At 38.9% G+C, this 13,518-nt stretch overlaps 1 protein-coding gene across 1 annotated transcript in view; it reads right to left on the bottom strand.

The window, feature by feature from the left end:
- Positions 1 to 13,518, bottom strand: part of SEMA3C (semaphorin 3C) — a 190,805-nt gene that overhangs the window by 52,360 nt on the left and 124,927 nt on the right. Inside the window, exon 12 of the mRNA XM_007467034.1 lies at positions 10,837 to 11,059. Coding sequence (XP_007467096.1) covers positions 10,837 to 11,059 — 223 coding nt within the window. The remainder of the gene's footprint in view (positions 1 to 10,836; positions 11,060 to 13,518) is intronic.

The following is a 13,518-nucleotide window of genomic DNA, read 5'->3' as shown; positions in this document are numbered from 1 at the left end:
CAGGAATGAATGGGAAAATAATTAAGTAAACTTGGTTTCTAGTTTAAGTTTTAATAGAAGAGCAAGACATTTTTTACTCAAGATTAAAGATGTATTTATATGAAGCAACATTACAAATTCTTGTATTACAGCTACATATTAGAAAATAGCTTCTTTCAGAAGTCTTAATTTTTCTAAAATTATTTAATTATTAAATAAAACAGGAGTCAGCAATTTTTTTCTGTAAAAACCCAAATAATAAATAATTTAGGCTCTTTGGGCTAAGCAGTCTCTGGCAACTACTCAACTCTGCTGTAGTAGCACAAAAGTAGCCACAGACAAAATGTAAATGAATGAACGTGGCTGTGGTCTAATAAAACTTTATTTGTGGGCACTAAAATATAAAAATCTTATGATTTTCACTGCTCATGTAACATTCTTCTTGTAATTTTTTTACAGTCGTTAAAAAATGCAAAACATTCTTAGTTTACAGACCATACTTGCAGAGGGCAGTGGGCTAGATCTGGCCCATGTTGTAGTTTTCTGATCCCTAGACTAGACATTGATAAAGCAAACTAAGAAATAAAAGATGACAGGACAAAGCTTACTTTTCTTTCTCCCCTCCCTCCCTCCCTTCCTTCTATTTATTTACTTACAAATGTACATATGTACATATGTAGGTATGTATGTATTTATTTGTTTATTTGTTTGTTTATTTTGTCAGCTGACAGCACACAAAAACTAATGAGGCAGTCCTAGAAAGGTGAAAAGCCAGATTACCAGACTCTCAAGATCAACCAGAGTAGTACACTGTAATGGACTAACTGTAACAGTTATTGGGCATTGAGCCCACACAACTACCATGGAGATTCTGTGAACTACAAATCATTCATAATAGTCAAAGTGGATACAGTTACAAGATACGTATTTGCATTCCAATGACCTGTCACATAAGTTTTTCCTATGGCAAATTTTTTGACAACCAATGTCTTCATCAAATTTCCTTAAATTCTCCATGAAGGTTCAGAGAAAAGGGAAGCCATGAGAGAAGCTTGCTTCATTGTGGGAATAATTGAAGCATCATTATTTATTTATAACAATTAAAGGGCTATTTTGTACTTGGGGATTTGATAACACCCAAGACATATTATATCCTTCCTAAGACATTTAGATACAGAAAGCTAAGAAATCCTGGGAACAGTGACCTGTGTTTCTCCTAAGTTCTATATTAGAAAAGGCTATTTTATTCACTTTTAGCAGCAAACAAGCACAGAGAACTGTCTTCTGAAGAAATTTCACCAGAAATCCAAGATCTACTCAGGCAGAAAATATTTCATCACGATATACTGTTTGTTAGAGTTTCACGAAAGTTGAAATCACTTTTAAAAATTACAATGTGGGGCTTCTCTGGTGGCGCAGTGGCTGAGAGTTCGCCTGCCGATGCAGGGGACACGGGTTCGTGCCCCGGTCCGGGAGGATCCCACATGCCGCGGAGCGGCTGGGCCCGTGAGCCATGGCCGCTGGACCTGCGCGTCCGGAGCCTGTGCTCCTCAATGGGAGAGGCCACAACAGTGAGAGTCCCGCGTACCAAAAAAAAAAAAAAAAAAAAATTACAATGTGGTCTGATATAACCATGAGGATAAGGTTCAATGGTTAAGTGAGTTACCATCTATTCAGAAAGGTGCTGTTGGCAGAGGCACTGTCATAACATGCACTTTCCAAATAGGATACAGTCTTCAAGAGACTTATGTGGCTTTGTAAGCAATCATTAGTGAAGCTTCCCACTACAATTAAAAACAGATGCCTAAATACTGTTTTTGAAAATGATACAAGTTTTTTCTTTTCTTTTAACATCTTTATTGGAGTATAATTGCTTTACAATGGTGTGTTAGTTTCTGCTGTATAACAAAGTGAATCAGCTCTATGTATATATATATATATCCCCATAACTCGGCCCTCTTGCGTCTCCCTCCCTCCCATCCACCTATCCCACCCCTCTAGGTAGACACAAAGCACCTAGCTGATCTCCCTGTGCTATGCGGCTGGCTGCTTCCCACTAGCTAGCTATTTCACATTTGGTAGTGTATATAAGTCCATGCCACTCTCTCACTTCGTCCCAGCTTACCCTAACCCCTCCCCGTGTCCTCAACTCCATTCTCTACCTCTGCGCCTTTATTGTTGACCTGCCCCTAGGTTCTTCATAACCGTTTTTCTTTTCTTTTTTTTTAGATTCCATATATATGTTTTGGCATATGGTATTTGTTTTTCTCTTTCTGACTTACTTCACTCTCTATGACAGACTCTAGGTCCATCCACCTCACTACGAATAACTCAATCTCGTTTCTTTTTATGGCTGAGTAATATTCCATTGTATATATGTGCCACATCTTCTTTATCCATTCATCTGTTGATGGACACTTAGGTTGCTTCCATGTCCTGGCTATTGTAAATAGAGCTTATTTTTGTGTATGGTTTTAGGGAGTGATCTAATCTCATACTTTTACATGTAGCTGTCCAGTTTTCCCAGCACCACTTATGGAAGAAGCTGTCTTTTCTCCATGGTATATTCTTGCCTCCTTTATCAAAAATAAGGTGACCATATGTGCGTGGGTTTATCTCTGGGCTTTCTATCCTGTTCCATTGATCTAAATTTCTGTTTTCGTGCCAGTACCATACTGTCTTGATTATTGCAGTATAGTCTGAAGTCAGGGAGTCTGATTCCTACAGCTCCGTTTTTCTTTCTCAAGGTCACTTTGGCTATTTGGGGTCTTTTGTGTTTCCATACAAATTGTGAAATTTTTTGTTCTAGTTCTGTGAAAAATGCCATTGGTACTTTGATAGGGATTGCACTGAATCTGTACATTGCTTTGGGTACTATAGTCATTTTCACAATGTTGATTTTTCCGATCCAAGAACATGGTATATCTCTCCATCTGTTGGTATCATATTTAATTTCTTTCATCAGCATCTTATAGTTTTCTGCATACAGGTGTTTTGTCTCCTTAGGTAGGTTTATTCCTAGGTATTTTATTCTTTTTGTTGCAATGGTAAATGGGACTGTTTTCTTAATTTCACTTTCAGATTTTTCATCATTAGTGTATAGGAATGCCAGAGATTTCTGTGCATTAATTTTGTATCCTGCTACTTTACCAATTTCATTGATTAGCTCTAGTAGTTTTCTGGTAGCATCTTTAGGATTCTCCATGTATAGTATCATGTCATCTGCCAACAGCGACAGTTTTACTTGTTTTCCAATTTGGATTCTTTTTATTTCTTTTTCTTCTCTGATTGCTGTGGCTAAAACTTCCAAAACTATGTTGAATAAGAGTGGTGAGAGTGGGCAACCTTGTCTTTTTCCTGATCTTAGTGGAAATGGTTTCAGTTTTTCACCATTGAGGATGATGTTGGCTGTGGTTTGTCATATATGCCCTTTATTATGTTGAGGTAAACTCCCTCTATGCCTACTTTCTGGAGGGTTTTTATCATAAATGGTGTTGAAATTTGTTGAAAGCTTTCTCTGCATCTATTGAGATGATCATATGGTTTGTGTTCTTCAATTTGTTAATATGGTGTATCACATTGATTGATTTGCATATATTGAAGAATCCTTGCATTCCTGGAATAAACCCCACTTGACCATGGTGTAAGATCCTTTAAATGTACTGCTGGATTCTGTTTGCCATTACTTTGCTGAGGATTTTTGCATCTATGTTCATCAGTGATATTGCCCTGTAGTTTTCTTTCTTTGTGACATCCTTGTCTGGTTTTGGTATCAGGGTGATGGTGGCCTCGTAGAATGAGTTTGGGAGTGATCCTCCCTCTGTTATATTTTGGTAGAGTTTGAGAAGGATAGGTGTTAGCTCTTCTCTAAATGTTTGATAGAATTTGTCTGTGTAGCCATCTGGTCCTGGGCTTTTGTTTATTGGAAGATTTTTAATCACAATCTCAATTTCAGTGCTTGTAATTTGTCTGTTTATATTTTCTATTTCTTCCTGGTTCAGTCTCGAAAGGTAGTGCTTTTCTAAGAATTTGTCCATTTCTTCCAGGTTGTCCATTTTATTGGCATAGAGTTGCTTGTAGTAATCTCTCATGATCTTTTGTATTTCTGCAGTGTCAGCTGTTACTTCTCCTTTCCCATTTCTAATTCTATTGATTTGAGTCTTCTCCCTCTTTTTCTTGATGAGTCTGGCTAATGGTTTGTCAATTTTTTTTTATCTTCTCAAGAAACAGCTTTTGGGCTTCCCTGGTGGCGCAGTGGTTGAGAATCTGCCTGCTAATGCAGCGGACACGGGTTCGAGCCCTGGTCTGGGAGGATCCCACATGCCGCGGAGCAGCTAGGCCTGTGAGCCACGGCTGCTGAGCCTGTGCACCTGGAGCCTGTGCTCCGCGACAAGAGAGTCCGCAATAGTGAGAGGCCCGCGCACCGCGATGAAGAGTGGCCCCCGCCTGCCGCAACTAGAGAGGGCCCTCGCACAGAAACGAAGACCCAACACAGCAAAAATAAATAAATTAATAAACTCAAAAGAAACAGCTTTTCGTTTTATTGATCTTTGCTATGGTTTCCTTCATTTCTGATCTGATCTTTATGATTTCTTTCCTTCTGCTAACTTTGGGGGTCTTTTTCTTCTCCTTTCTCTAATTGCTTTAGGTGTAATATGAGGTTGTTTATTTGAGATTTTTCTTGTTTCTTGAGGTAGGACTGTATTGCTATAAACTTCCTTCTTAGAACTGCTTTTGCTGCTTCCCATCGGTTTTGGGTCATCGTGTTTTCATTGTTATTTTTTTCTAGGTGTTTTTTAATTTCCTCTTTGATTTCCTCAGGGATCTCTTGGTTATTTAGTAGTGTATTGTTTAGCGCCCATGAGTTTGTATTTTTTACAGATATTTTCCTGTAATTGATGTCTAGTCTCATAGCATTGTGGTCAGAAAGATACTTGATACAATTTCAATTGTCTTAAATTTACCAAGGCTTGATTTGTGACCCAGGATATGATCTATCCTGGAGAATGTTCCATGAGCACTTGAGAAGAAAGTGTATTATGTTGTTTTTGGATGGAATGTCCAATAAATATCAATTAAGTCCATCTTGTTTAATGTATCATGTAATGCTTGTGTTTATTCATTTATTTTTATTTTGGATGATCTGTCCATTGGTGAAAGTGGGGTGTTAAAGTCCCCTACTATGATTGTGTTACTGTCGGTTTCCCCTTTTATGGCTGTTAGCATTTGCCTTATGTATTGAGGTGCTCTTATGTTGGGTGCATAAATATTTACAATTGTTATATCTTTTCCTTGGATTGATCCCTTCCAAAGAAGTGTCCTTCTTTGTCTCTTGTAATAGTGTTTATTTTAAGGTCTATTCTGTCTGATATGAGAATTGCTACTCAAGCTTTCTTTTGATTTCCATTTGCATGGAATATCTTTTTCCATCCCCTGACTTTCAGCCTATACGTGTCCCTAGGTCTGAAGTGGGTCTCTTGTAGACAGCATATATATGGGTCTTGTTTTTGTATCCATTCATGTATCCAGTCTATGTCATTGAGTGGGAGCATTTAATCCATTTACATTTAAGGTAATTTTCGATATGTATGTTCCTATTACCATTTTCTTAATTGTTTTGGGTTTGTTATTGTAGGCCTTTTCCTTCTCTTGTGTTTCCTGCCTAGAGAAGTTCCTTTAGCATTTGTTGTAAAGCTGGTTTGGTGGTGCTGAATTCTCTTAGTTTTGCTTGTCTGTAAAGGTTTTAATTCCTTTGTTGAATCTGAATGAGATCTTTGCTGGGTAGAGTAATCTTGGTTGTAGGTTTTTCCCTTTCATTACTTTAAATATGTCAGAGTTTCTGCTGAGAGATCAGCTGATAACCTTATGGGGATTCCCTTGTATGTTATTTGTTGTTTTTTCCCTTGCTGCATTTAATATTTTTTCTTTGTATTTAATTTTTGATAGTTTGATTAATATGTGTCTTGGTGTGTTTCTCCTTGGATTTATCCTGTATGGGACTCTCTGTGCTTCCTGGACTTGATTAAGTATTTCCTTTCCCATATTAGGGAAGTTTACAACTATAATCTCTTCAAATATTTTCTCAGTCCCTTTCTTTTTCTCTTCCTCATCTGGGACCCCTATAATTCGAATGTTGGTGCATTTAATGTTGTCCCAGAGGTCTCTGTGACTGTCTTCCATTCTTTTCATTCTTTTTTCTTTATTCTGCTCTGCAGTAGTTATTTCCACTATTTTATCTTCCAGGTCACTTTCCATTCTTCTGTCTCCATTATTCTGCAATTGATTCCTTCTAGAGAATTTTTAATTTCATTTATTGTGTTGTTCATCAGTGTTTGTTTGCTCTTTAGTTCTTCTAGGTCCTTGTTAAATGTTTCTTGTATTTTCTTCATTCTATTTCCAAGATTTTGGATCATCTTTACTATCATTACTCTAATTTTCTTTCAGGTAGACTGCCTACTTCCTCTTCATTTGTTTGGCCTAGTGGGTTTTTACGTTGCTCCTTCATCTGCTGTGTGTTTCCCTGTCTTCTCATTTTGCTTAACTTATTGTGTTTGGGGTCTCCTTTTCACAGGCTGCCAGTTCATAGTTACTATTGTTTTTGGTGTCTGCCCCCAGTGGCTAAGGTTGGTTCAGTGGGTTGTGTAGGCTTCCTGGTGCAGGGGACTAGTGCCTTTGTTCAGGTGGATGAGGCTGGATCTTGTCTTTCTGGTGGGTCGGGCCACGTCCAGTGGTGTGTTTTGGGGTGTCTGTGACCTTATTATGATTTTAGGCAGCCTCTCTGCTAATGAGTGTGGTTGTGTTCCTGTCTTGCTAGTTGTTTGGCATAGGGTGTGCAGCACTGTAGCTTGCTCGTTGTTGAGTGGAGCTGGGTCTTAGCGTTGAGATGGAGATCTCTGGGAGAGCTTTCTCCATTTGATATTACATGGAGCCGGGAGGTCTCTGGTGGACCAATATCCTGAACTTGGCTCCCCCACCTCAGAGGCACAGACCTGACACCCAGCCAGACCACAAAGACACTGTCAGCTACACGGCTCAGAGGAAAAGGGAGAAAAAAAGAAAGAAAGAAAAATATAATATAAAATAAAATAATTAAAATAAAAAAGTAAAAACAATTTTTAAAAAGAAAAAAATTAAAAAGAAAAAAAAAGAAAGAAAGAAGAGAGCAACCAAACCAAAAAACAAATCCATCAATGATAACAAGAGCTAAAAACTATACTTAAAAAAAAAAAAAGAAAAAAAACTGGACAGAGAGAACCCTAGGACAAATGGTAAAAGCAAAGCTATACAGACAAAATCACACAAGGAAGCATATATATACACATTCACAAAAAGAGAAAAAGCAAAAAAATACATATGTTGTTGCTCCCAAAGTCCACCGCCTCAATTTTGGGGTGATTCGTTGTCTATTCAGGTATTCCACAGATGCAGGGTTCATCAAGTTGATTGTGGAGATTTAATCCTCTGCTCCTGAGGCTGCTGGGAGAGATTTCCCTTTCTCAGTTCAGTTTTGGATTTGGCCCCGCCTCTGCGTGTAGGTCACCTGAGGGCATCTGTTCTTTGTTCAGATAGGACAGGGTTAAAATAGTAGCTGATTAGGGGGCTCTGGCTCACTCAGGCTCGGGGGAGGGGAGAGGTACAGAATGCAGGACGAGCTTGCTGCATCAGAGGCCAGCATGACGTTGCAACAGCCTGAGGCGCACCATGTGTTTGCCTGGGGAAGTTGTCCCTGGATCACGGGACCCTGGCAGTGGTGGGCCACACAGGCTCCTGGGAGGGGAGGTGTGGATAGTGACCTGTGCTCACACACAGGCTTCTTGGTGGCTGCAGCAGTAGCCTTAGCATTTCATGCCCATCTCTGGGGTCTGCGATGATAGCTGCGGCTCGTGTCCATCTCTGGAGCTCATTTAGATGTTGCTCTGAATCCCCTCTCCTTGCACACCCCGAAACAATGGTCTCTTGCCTCTTAGGCAGTTCCAGACATTTTCCCGGACTCCCTCCCGGCTAGCTGTTGCGCACTAGCCCCCTTCAGGCTGTGTTCCCGCAGCCAACCCCAGGCCTCTCCTTGGGATCCACCGAAGCCGGAGCCTCAGCTCCCAGCCCCCACCCACCCCGGCGGGTGAGCAGACGAGCCTCTCGGGCTGATGAGTGCTGGCCAGCACCGATCTTCTGTGCGGGAATCTCCCCGCTTTGCCTTCCACACCCCTGTTGCTGCGCTCTCCTCCTCGGCTCCAAAGCTTCCCCGCTCCACCACCTGCAGTCTCCGCCTGCGAAGGGGCTTCCTAGTGTGTGGAAACCTTTCCGCCTTCACAGCTCCCTCCCACTGGTGCAGGTCCCGTACCTATTCTTTTGTCTCTGTTTTTCCTTTTATCTTTTGCCCTGCCCAGGTAGGTGGGGAGTTTCATGCCTTTGAGGAAGTCTGAGGTCTTCTACCAGCGTTCAGTAGGTGTTCTGTAGGAGTTGTTCCACATGTGGATGTATTTCTGATGTATCTGTGGGGAGGAAGGTGATCTCCGCGTCTTACTCTTCCGCCATCTTGAAGGTCTCCAAAATGATACAAGTTTTTAAATACCAACATAAAAAGTCTATGTAAAGGTGCCAGATACTTGTGTGGTAAGAAAAGCCAAAGAATTTGTGCAAAAGCATGTTTCTTACTGCCTTCTATTTAAATAAACACTGCTGAACAGTTTATAAAGAATAGAAAATTCCATCCATGAAACCTACATATTTTATGTAGACTTTCATGAAAAAACAACCTGAATGTGATATCAGAGTCCACCTCTGAGGAACAAAAACACTAACTAGAGAAGATATCTGCACCTCTATGTTCACTGCAGCATTATTCACAATAGCCAAGATGTGGAAATAACCTAAGTGTCTGTTGACAGATGAATAGAAAAAGAAGTGTGGTTTAAAATATTACTCTGCCGTAAAAAGAATGAAATCTTGCCATTTGTGACAACATGGATCGAAATTGATGGCATTATGCTAGGTGAAAAAAAGTCATACAGAGTAAGACAAGTATTGTATGCTCTCACTTATATGTGTAATATAAAGAAACAAAAACAAAAACAAAATGAAAAACCACATTCATTACCAGACGTGGAGAGAGGGAGAATTAAATGAAGGCAATCAAAAGGTACAAACTTCCAGTTATGAGATACAAAGTACTAGGGATGTAACATACACCCCCATAGTTTTGGGATGTACTACAGTTACATTGCTGTATGATATATATGAACGCTATTAAGAGAATAAATTCTAAGAGTTCTCATTAGAAGGAAAAAAATTTTTTTCTTTCTTTTTATTGTATCTATATGAGATGATAGATGTTAACTAAACTTATTGCAATAATCATTTCACAATATATATGTCAAACCATTATGTTGTGTACCTTAAATTTATACAGTAATGTATTTCAATTATATCTCAATAAACCTGGGGAAGAAAAGAGTCTACATTTAAGACAGCCTTCAAAAGGAAAATAAGAAAACAGTCATTTTTTTCTGAGTAATATGAGACATTAGAGAGAGGTGTGACTCTAAATGACCTCATCACTTCAGGAAACAAAATTTTTTTTTCAAATGCAATTTCCACATTGGATGATCAGAATCAAGGTTAAAAGAAGCTCTTTATAGTTACTTATATGGAGGCAACATCTTTGGAGAACACAGTTTTATGCAAGTGAAGATTAGCTTTTGCAATCTGTTATGAATTCATTTCATTGTACGTGTTGCAGTGGATATAGTTATGATTTTCAGTTCATCTTGACAAATATTTACTGAGGTTACCTGGCACTGTGATATGCCTAGAGAGAAAGGACACATGAAGGAGAAACAGAACCTTGAAAGGAATGTGTGGTAATGAATACAAATATGGGAGACTGGATTAAGCACTGGTTAAAGAGTTTTAGAAGTGAATAAACTGAGTTTGAAGCATGATGTTTGAAATGTTAACCTGTCATACAACTTGTGTTACCTAATAATAAGTTGTAACTGCAAATACTGAGCTCACAAAATGGCAAGGACTAGAGATACACATCTGGGATTGTTTGCACAGACTAATTAAAACCAAATGAATGAATGAGATGGCCAAAGAATACATAAAAATAAGAGGACCATGCAGAGAACCTCAGGAAACACCTACACTCATGGGGAGGAGAAAGCCAGGCTACTGAAGGAAACTGAGAGAGAACTGCTAGAGACAGAGGAAAATTATGTGCCTTGTGGGTGAAGCAACAGGTAGGGTGATTCTAAAACGCCAAATGAGGCAAAGAGGATACGGAGGCATTTCAGTGGTTAAAGGATTTTGGATTTTCTTATCATGGGAACACTGAAGACCTTGGCGAAATCAGCAGTATAGCAGAGGTGGCAGTAGGTGAAGGTACAGGCCTAGTTTCATTTGCTAGTGTAAGGTTTCTAAACCAAGAATTCAGTGGAGGATGAAATGGAAGAATAAAGTATATAATAATATAATTGATAAAGAAACGTCCTGGAGATGGCAGGAAAGCATATATGGCTCCATGTGTTTATGAAGCGGTCACAGTATTTGTTTTAGTTGAGAGAACACTCATGCTTAAAATTTCCCATCCCTTCATTCATCTCATTACCTTATTTCACCACAATATATGCCAGGAACAGTTCTAGGTGCTTTACATATATTAACCCATTTGTTCCTCACAACAATCCTATAAATTTATCTTAACTCCATTTTACAGATGTAGAAACTGAAGCATGAAGACATAAAACACCTCAGAGTCAGACACATGTAAACACTGGAGTTTTTCTGATTTCAATATCATGCCCGTAGCAAGTACACTCTTTTACTACACATTAAGCTAGTTTGAGCTCAAATACTTACCTGTTCCGAGAAACAGAACATGGTATCTACCATCAGCAGCATTCACTCGATCCACAGCTATTTTTGTGTACTTATAGTCAGTGCCTGTACGAACAATCAAAGGCCTTCTGTGGATTGGGTAGATGGAATTGTACATGAGAGGGTGGTTCCGAATAAAAGTGACAACATCGTCTGGGAAGTCCTTGGTGGTTCGCATATTGGGTGTAAATGCTCCTCCTGGGCACTAAAAAAATATTTTTAAAGGACTAAGTTAATACAACAGTGGCTTTATTTTAATAATAATCAGAAGACCTCTATTTCTCAAAATACTTAGAAGCTCAAGCTGTTTTAAGTGTATTTGCTACTGAGTGAGGAGAAAACTGCGTGACTATGCATAGTACTATCTGTAGAAAATGAACATACAAGGTGTATAATTTGATCATTTAAATAGGCTAAGTCCACTTATCCCGCACTGTTTGTTTTCAGAGAGGAGCTGACACCATTTGGTATACGGTATAAATTTTCACCCTTCTCATCCATCACTTTTCTGTTTCTTATTCTGCGCCAGGTCCAGTGTTTTTAGAAAAAAAACCCTTGTGGATATAATCTAATGCTGCTACTGGCTAAAATAAGTTAGATTATTGTTATCAAATTCAACTAGAACTCTAACCTGCAAGAGTTTTATTCTATCTGATCCCCTCTCCCAAAAGAGGGCTCTCCGAAGTTGGAGCTTGGATTGGATATGGTAAAGTAGACCTTATAATTTCCCTCTGGAAAACACTCCAGTGATTTCCATTACTCTCAGAATAAAATCCCAACAGCTTAGCCTGGCTATAAGCCCCTGAATGTCTGGCCTGCATCTGCATCTACCCCTCCCATAGTTCTTGCTCTTCCTGAGTCCCAAGCCAGCTCCCGCTCTAGGACCTTGGCACTTGCTCCGTGGTATTCTCTGTTGCCTCATTCAGTTCTCAGTTCAACAGTTACTTCCTTAAAGGTGATGACACATACAAAAATAGCTCCCCATCGCCATCTCCACTCTCCATCTCCTTAGTTTGCTTTATTTTTCATCACAGCTCTATTTACCTGTGTGTAATATATTTGTTGCTTATATCTTTATTGTCTGTTTCTTCCTCTACAATGTAAGCTGTGAATTAGTCTTAACTAGGTCAATTTTGTTCATGATTTCACCCTCAGACCTATAATAAAGCTGAAGAATATTAAATATTCCACAAAGAGTAGTTGAATGAGTGAATTACTCTGTTATATCTGGCATCCAATTTTGGTGCAGGGGCTGTATGAAACAGGCGCCTCAGTTCTGGGGAGGAAAGGAAAGCATCAAGTTTAAAGGGGCAGAGAGAAAGCAATAATGAGATCTAAAAATGACTGCTGGACAGTTTCAGCAGTTCTGGAAAGGAAGCATGACAAGGGCTTCTGAGAAGAGGATTCCATTTACAGAGCATCTGAGGCCAAACTCATGGGTAGGCTGGGAGGTGCTGAAGCTTGGAACTTAAAACACACTCACTGATAGGAGCTGAGTGTTAAGTTATATGAGCAACATATAAGCTTTTAACACATACAAACATTATTTGTCTAACCCTATTAAACACTGTCAATACCTCTACTTTCAAAAACAAAAATACTTGGTCATTTTTTTTTTAAAACAAAAGCACTACTGTTCTAGATTTCATTTATCCTCTTTAGAGAGGTACAAAGTGAAAGGAAAGCAACAAACCAAACTTCCTGTTCAATAGCAATGGGTACAGCGTCTGTGGTGAACAGCAAGATGTGATGGGGACAGTAATAAAAGGAAAATTATACCTCATTCGACAGTGGCGATGAACATTTATTTCTAGTTGACTGCTCCTGTGCAGGAGTATAAGCCTAGTGTGGCCATATTCCAACAGAAGATAGAAATGTGGAATTTTATGTGAAATCTGCCAAAATTTTAATGTTGACTCAATGAAAAAAAAAGAAAAACAACTTTAGGGACCAAACAAAACATGGTAATTTCTGGGTTAAATCCATGCAACAGCTGACCTACAATGTCACTGCCTCTGGGCCAGTGTTGCCAGACAGTCCTACATTTGCAAATAAGACTCAGCAGATTATGAATGTGCTCTCACTCATTTGAACTGTATCATCCTGAATGCAATTTTTAGACTAACTTTGACTAGTTAACATTACTAGAATTTTTTTCTAGGACAAGTAAATATAGTTCTCTTTTTGTAGAAAGGCATAAGGAGCAATTAAATGACTTCACTGAAGAGAGATAATGAGACAAGTAATAAAACTAAGCTTCTCATTCATTATCCCATTAACTAGACTTTCATCTGGGGTTCATATGCTTTTCTTTTAGGAAGAAGTATTATATTTATGCATGTTTATAAATTTCCTACACTAAAAGACCAAATGAGGACAAAACATTCCATGTGAGGGTATTCTAAACTTATGGGTGTGTACCATACTTCTGAAAAGTGTAGTATTATGGGTTTTTTCTACCCTCATCCCTCACACAAAGTGCAAAACGGGAAATACATTGCTCACTGAATGAAAACATGGAAAGAACAAATGCATGGGCAATTTAAATAGTTCCAGTCCTTCGTAAAACACCACTAATGATGGTCTGCTAAGCTGAGATGTCTCCTTAAATATTTGCAAGTATTCTCATTTGTAAGTTCCAGAAAGATCCAAAGTTAGCATATA

This window comes from Lipotes vexillifer, unplaced genomic scaffold (assembly GCF_000442215.2).
Source record: "Lipotes vexillifer unplaced genomic scaffold, Lipotes_vexillifer_v1.1 scaffold247, whole genome shotgun sequence".
Classification (NCBI taxonomy): domain Eukaryota; kingdom Metazoa; phylum Chordata; class Mammalia; order Artiodactyla; family Lipotidae; genus Lipotes; species Lipotes vexillifer.
Note: the sequence above shows the minus strand (reverse complement) of the source record. Positions and strands in the feature narration are given on the sequence as shown.